We start from the raw sequence: 7,460 nt of genomic DNA, 5'->3' as shown, positions 1-7,460 counted from the left end.
TGGGCTTCTTGGAGACAGCTGATAAACCAATCAGGTGCTTGACAAGATGGACTTTTTTGACCGACCCAAAGTGAAATTCTTAAGTTTTATGTTCCACCCAGAAATGAAACCTATCTGGGACCAATTTGCACACAACAGCTCTTGTGCTTCCTAACTAGCAGGAAGCCTCCGATTTCAAGTCTCCCCCCTGTGATGTCAGCGCTGCCAACTCATACCTGCACACTTGATGTTGTGTTTTTTGAGCTTATCTGCTCAATCAATGGGACAATCCAAGGGCAACGCTGAATGATATATACCTAGTCCTGCAAAGCTGCTGGGGCTTACCTTGCCTTGAGGAGTTAGCTTCCATATGACGGAGAAGGTGAGTCTGTCTGTCATAGGATTGAGACTGCACAGCTGCTCACAGAGGAGTTTGGGGAGCATGGGAATCACCTAGGAAACAAAAGTACTGTATGTGAAAATGAATTCAGTTTCCCTGAAAGCAGTATTTTTAGTTTTCCACTGACACGGGTGCAAAGATTTCTGCTTGTACAAAGAGACTTTCCTCCCTCTGTTCACCACCCCCAACTGCTCCAGAGGGTTGGAAGAAGCCCCAAGGGCAGAGTTAGGAGAGGAGGAGAATGCTTGGTTGCACAAGCAAATAAAGTCCTTGCGCCGATGGAACAATTGCCTTAGTGCTACGTTTGGATTCCACCCATGAGCAATAATATTGTGCTTCTACTACTTTGCCATGCTATGTACACCGATTTATTTTTCTTACTGTCTGCGCCATCTGTGTGGCAAATTTGCGCAGTGGCAGCCAAGAATTGGGCTTTTCCAATAACATCCTACTCTCATGTGGAATCTCCTTCCGCCAAAGGGGAGGAAAGATACGGTTCTTTGATGGCTTTTCGGGAAAGATGGAACGCACACCTCCTCTATCAGCCTTCTGGGTGACAACATTGAGCTGCTTCACGCAACACACTAAGCCAAACATTGGCTTTGGGAGACTACACAAATGAGAAGAGCCTACAGCCAATTTGCTCCCCCCCCCCCCAGTCCCTTGTGCTGCCTTGGCTTAGCACGGTCTCTGAGCTAGGACTTGTGGTTAAGCTCCCCCCTTGCTAAGCTCAAGCTGTACCTAAGGTTTGGTTTCAGGTACCACATGAACAAGGCCATTGTTCTCAGCGTTTTTTCTACAGTTGCCTTTCTGTAGTGTTGATATTGCATCGTTAGCATTTAAACTATTTCTGATGTGATATTTTTCTCCAGTTAGGGGTTCTCTGGGTAAGCACGGGCCACAGCTGCATTTCCTGTCAGCAGGGCTCCCCATACCATTCTGGGTCAATGGCTGCATTTACACCAAGTGATGCAAAAACCTGCCGATAACGTCACCACTATTGCTAAATGAAGTAAGCATGCAGGTTACAAAAGAAAAAAGAAAAAAACCCAGTCCCGCCAAAAAAAGTGGGGTGGAGGATGAAAAAATCCCAGGACCCTGTGTAAGTTTCACAATGCAAACATTTTCTATCTACATGCCAAGCCTTCACGGGAAAGCTCTTAAAATATTTAATCACGTTTGTGGCTTGGCACCCAATCCCTGCTCATAAATCCACTCTAATTGCCTGGCAGAGTTTGGGATAGCAGGCCTGGCTGTTGAGTCTCCAGCCAGCCGGGAAAGAAATCGCTTTTCCATATGAATCAGCAGGGCAGGCTGAACTGGAAGGTCAGGAGGGCAACAGGGTCCGATAAGCTGTTCCTCTAGACACAAAAGGCCGCCAGCTGTGTTATTCCAACGGCAAGGGAGCACGTTGACAATAGGAGCCGGCCCATAACTCACAGATGTCCTACGTGAGGCCGGCCATGCCTCGGCCTGCTTAATGGGAGGTTATCCGCTTGAGAAGGGGCAGAGCCCTTCAAGGAGTGTCAGAAAAGCCCACCGCCAATCAAAGATGGGAGCGCTAGCTGCAAGGTATTGCAATCTCAGATAACAACAGGGAGCAAGCAGAAAGAGATTAGCAAAAAGCCCAGCTGGAGCCAAGGATGCAGCTGGAGAGCGACTCTTCGTGACCAGGAGGCACCTACTAAGACTCTTGACTGGTAAAAAGAAGAGCAGAGGAGGGAAACCTCCGCTGCCAAGGTGGGACATTTGGCTACTGATCGCTCATCTAAAGTGCCCCCAATAAGGGCCAGAGCTGCGTGGTAGAACTTCTGTTTTGGATGTAGACGGCCCAAGGTTTAATCCCGAACATCTCCAGGTCAGGAAACCCTGCAGAGCCGTTGCCAGGCAGAGTAGACACTACCAAATTAGATGGACCAATGGTCTGGCTTAGTATGGCCTAATATTCCTCCCTTCGTCTACCTTCAGAGGTGAGGTAGGTGGAGACTGGTGAGAGGGCACCATTCGTGGTGGCAGCGCCCATTTGGGGAGAACTCTCCCACAGGCTTGCCTGATGCTGAAAGCAAGGTCTTTCTGAACGGCTTTTTTGCCAAGGCTTTTAAATCTCTCTGCTTAGATCCATTAAATGCTGCTGAGATAATGTTAGTTGTCCTGCTGTTTCAACTATTATTTTGCAAGTTTCCTCTTTGCATGTTTGGGCTACAAATTGTAAACCTGGAAGCTGTGACTGAAACGGAAGAAGGGCAGGGCATATTGTTAAATACGCAAATAAATGAAGTTATTTGGCCACCTGCAGTGTGCCACTGAACATCCTAGCCTCTCCTTAAGGTAAGAGCACAACCTGTATAGGCCAGGCTGCACACAGAGGCAGCAATCTGACAACGATTTGTGCAAACTGAGAGAGAGCACTCCCACAGTTGTCATTCCTATCACTGGTGTTGCCTTTTTAGATTTACATTACAAGAAGCCAGCTTCCTACCAGATCAGTCGGTCCACCCGGCAGAGTAATGTTTTTCCTTGTTTATTTTATAAGATTTCCTACCCATCCTTCACTGTAAGGTCCCAGCAATATAATATAATTAAAAACAAGTAAAAAGTGTAACAGTTTATATACTATTTTATATAGATATATGCACACACACACACACACACACACACACACACACAATTTCAAGCAAAAGCAGCACAAGATTAAACGAAATAGGAGAGGTGGATCCCACCTTGTTTCTTGAAATAATTTCTACAGCACACCATCAGCCACAAAATTTCCTGGGTGGTTTTTAATAATAACAGCAACAATAATTTAAAAATGCAGCATCACAAAACAATAACAAAACAGCGAATTCTAGTAGTATTTAAACAATTACATATTTTAAAGGGCAGAATAGAAAGGTGTTCACTTGTCCCCAAAAATAAAACAAGGTAGGCATCAGGGAAGCCTTCATGGGGAGAGAACTCTAAAGGTGGAGTTCTGCCGCAGAGAAGGCTGTCTCTCCTTCCTCCCATGCCCAGAACGGGATGGGTGGATGAGGGAGTAGGAAGAAAGTTTGCAGACGACATCAGTGCACAAAGAGGACAATATGGCTTTTGAACTGTACAATGGATCAACCCAATTAAGTCATATCTTTGCCATTCTGACGGGGCAGGAAGCAGATCGGGAGCAGAAGACATGGGGTGGTGGCATTTCTGAGATTCCCAAAAAGCCAAACAAAAGAGGGCTCTGCAACTATGCAGCAATGGCAGAATAAGCTCAGGGCTCTTTAAGGACTGCAGACAGTTCTCCCAGCGTTCAGAGCCCTGCCAGCTTTCAGGCGACTCTGGTCCTTTGCTAAGTCACCACCTTTCATAGCTCAGCCAAGAAGAATCCATTGGGAGCTGCCCAGGGTCCTGATCTGCCTTGCCTTGCCTGGACTTGCCCTGACCTTACTGGAAGAGGATCTGGCAACTGTTATCACCTCCTCTGCAAGCCCCATGAGAACAGGATACTCATGGGGTAGGCTACACCAAGATACAGGCCCACCCAGGTTTGGACTGAGCGAGATGAGCGGGTGTCTGAACTCCACCCCCCTCTGCCCAAACCCACCAACTGCACCATACCAGCCTTGACCTCCAGTTTCCCCAAACATCCCTCTCTCCTGATTTTGCCTTGAGCTGTTATGCTTCCAGACTCTGGGCTGGTCCTGGGATAGGAGGGCTCACGGTGTGCATTGTAATCGAGCTCCAGGAGGGTTCGGGGGCCACCAAGTTCAAACGCAGGCCAGCCAGGGAAGGTCCATCCCCAGCGGGGAAGCCTGGAGCAGATCAGCACGGCCAAAGGACAAAACCCCTTTTCATGGAAAGTAAAATGGAGCGCTTCCACCAAGTCCCACTGACAATCTTGTTCCCACCGCTCAACCTGGCTGCCTGCCCACACCCACTCAGTTTGAGGGCTCGTTCAGGTTTCCCAGAACAGGCCCTCCACCAGTGGCCTTTGAATCAGGTGGAGCCATGCTTACAGCCTGATGGCTTCCATGGCTCTGAGCCCGTGGTTTAGGGAGGGGACTCAGAGACTTAATCATGGGGTGGCCTCATGCACTGAAAGACACTCAAAGGAAACAGGCAATTTGTTTATGAGCCAAGAGTTTCTGCTCAAGAGTTTCCTTTCTTTCCCTCTTACTTTCTGTATCAACACTTCCATGAATTCAAACTTCGATCACCTCTTTGTTATTCTGCTTGAAGCTATCAAAATATCAACACCCCGACAACCTGCTGGTGTCAGAAGTGAACGTCTTGAGGCCCTTGGACTCGACATGAAGACTGGCTTCCAGTTCCGATCTTTGATCTCCATTATAAAAGAGGACCAGTAAAATATTGTAGGGATTTATGGCTGACCTTCCCCACTCAAACTACTTCACACCTAAAACAACACACAGGGACGTGCCAGAAGGGAGAAAACTGTTTAGGTTTGCCTGCTTTGTAGAACCTGATACACTCATCACTAAGCCTTGCACTTTCTCAAAACAAACCATTAGCCTTTTGCACAACTACTCCTTCTCTCCCAGACAGTGAATTAGTTATGCAGATCTATTTGATTTCCTTGCAAGGTTCCCCCCACCACCACCACAATGTTCAACTGGAGCTGCAACACTACCCACGTCAAGCCTGATTTTCTCCATACTGACATTTAGCGCTCAGAACAAAGAAGATTTGCACAGAAAAATACACATTTCTCCATTTTAAAAAACCTATTGCCTACTGAATAATTTCCTATTTTCAGCTTCTGCCTCTTGGGATAAGCACTCGGCTTGGGTGCCCTTTCCCTAACAAAGAACCATGATCAATAACTTCCATGATCAATAATCAGCAACACACAAGCAGCTAATAGAGTTCTAAACTGAAATATTCCATTTTATTGTCCCTCCTCCTTTGTCTCTCCCTAGTCTGAATGCAAGCTATAAGCTCCAGGCAGGTTTTATGTTATTCTATAAAGAGTCAAATACAGCAGCTCTGCAATTAATACTAAGAATAAAGGAATAAATCACTAATTAGCAAAACATGCCTATTCAGAAGCGTCACAGTGTTGCATTGCAGCAACACGGGCACCTGAAAGACGAAGACTACTTTACACAATGAACATGATTAACGTATGGACTTCACTATCAATTCTGCACCAACTGCACTGGCTACCAGTGTGTTCTGGGCCCAGTTTAAAGTGGTAGTAGTAACCACTGGTAGTAACCACTCAGGCCATAAAGGGTTTGGGACTGAGTTACCTAAAGGACCACTGGTACTCGTATAACCTGCCTGTAATCTAAGATCTGTGTCTGGGGTCCCAGTTGCATGGGTACCACGCAGTTAACGCCTGGCTTGGCATTTCAGAAGGTCTTAAAAACCGAACTTGCTGCTATTGCCTTAAGCAGGCCCAGGTGAGCGAATTCAGCTCCCATTGCTGCATCCGGTTAATGTTTCCTAGTCCACCTGCACGTTCTGTTGCTTTTATTTCTCACTGGACACCACCTTGTGGAAGGCTGGCCTCTGAAAAGCAACTGCTAAATAACACGTATAAATAAAGAGCCTGGAGGATACAAACCTGTCAATAGCTATTAACCATGACAGTTGCATGGAATTTCCCATTTGGGAGCAGTAGCCGTGCCCCCTGCCAGCTTTCTTATAAGGACGATAATAAAGCACAGGAAATGTCTCATTTCCACCCAGTTTCTTGGCAGAAAACCATGATCTGTTTGGACTTGTGGGCAGCATCCAGAAGAACGTTATCTGCCTGTGTTTTGCTCTGGGGCACTGATGCGAATCTCACCTTCTGCACGAGGTAGACACTCGTTGCTCTCTTGCTCGCGATTTCATCCAGGGCCGTGTCCTCCTTCACAAAGTAGCTCACATCTGCAATGTGGACGCCCACTTCGAAGTTACCTGAAACGGCAGAGGGAAGGTGAAAGGTCAGGTGAGAAAAGGAAGCAACGGAAAATAAAACAAATGCACGGTAATTCTATTCTGCAGCTGTGAGATTCTTCAAAATGCAGGAGGACCAGATCTTCTATGGTACAAAGCTCAGGCACTGGACATTCACTACATGACCTCTTCCAGGGGCAAGTGCATTTCCCTGAATTGACTGGATGTCAGTGGTTCATTCCAGACATGAACTCTAAGACTCCTGTTACATTTGCACTGGAGGAGCAGGTAGAGGGGCTCATCTTCCAGCGTCATAACTTTTATATGCCTGTTGTCTTTGTCCATGGAGTTTTCTTGGAAGGGATACTGGAGTGGCTTGCCGGTTCCTGCTCCAGGTGGATCACGTTTGGTCAAAACTCTCTACTATGACCTGTCCATCTTGGGTGGCCCTGCACGGCATAGCTCATAGCTTCCCTGAGTTATTCAAGCCCCTTCGCCATGACAAGGCAGTGATCCATGAAGGGACCTCATGAGAAGAGAAGACTCCCTGGAAAAGACCCTGATGTTGGGAAAGATGGAGGGCACAAAGAGAAGGGGACAACAGAGGACGAGATGGTGGGACAGTGTTCTCGAAGCTACCAGCATGAGTTTGACCAAACTGCGGGAGGCAGTGGAAGACAGGAGTGCCTGGCGTGCTCTGGTCCATGGGGTCACGAAGAGGCGGACATGACTAAACGACTAAACAACAACAAGCAAGTACAGGAAGGAATAGAATTGACTCTAATTAGGGTTACCAGCCAACTTGGAAGAGGGACTGAGTGGAGCAAAGTGGACTTTCTTTCAGCCAAGTTGCCAGAAGAGAAGGATTTTCTTACTGCAAATTCTCATGCCTCAATGTGTACCGAGGAAAGCCTTGACACCCTGGGCAAGCCTCCCCCCCCCCCCCCCGGTCTGGAGGTGGAGCCTACTTCCGACTTCCAGGAGGCAAGGTGGCCAGATGCCCTACCTTTACAGAGAAGCTACAAACAAAACTCACAGGGATCCCACAAAACAAGGACAATTATACAACTGCCCTCATAGAGATACCTCATATTTCATCCAACAGGTAGAGGGATTAAGTACTAATAATCATGAACATTTTACTACATTGGATGCCATATATTCTTCCATACCCTAGACAAGGTCCATAATTGAA

General features: G+C 47.1%; 1 protein-coding gene across 5 annotated transcripts in view; it reads right to left on the bottom strand.

Moving 5' to 3' along the window:
* Positions 1 to 7,460, bottom strand: part of DIS3L2 (DIS3 like 3'-5' exoribonuclease 2) — a 196,771-nt gene that overhangs the window by 63,105 nt on the left and 126,206 nt on the right. For all 5 annotated transcript variants that reach the window (XM_081007397.1, XM_081007400.1, XM_081007398.1 and 2 more), the window contains 2 exons: positions 6,174 to 6,286; positions 325 to 432 (listed from right to left, as the gene is read on the bottom strand). In XM_081007397.1, the coding sequence (XP_080863523.1) occupies positions 325 to 432; positions 6,174 to 6,286 (221 nt within the window). The remainder of the gene's footprint in view (positions 1 to 324; positions 433 to 6,173; positions 6,287 to 7,460) is intronic.

This window comes from Podarcis pityusensis (genome assembly GCF_964106645.2).
Source record: "Podarcis pityusensis genome assembly, chromosome: 5".
In the NCBI taxonomy this organism is placed as follows: Eukaryota; Metazoa; Chordata; class Lepidosauria; order Squamata; family Lacertidae; genus Podarcis; species Podarcis pityusensis.
This window is presented reverse-complemented; position numbering and strand designations above follow the sequence as displayed.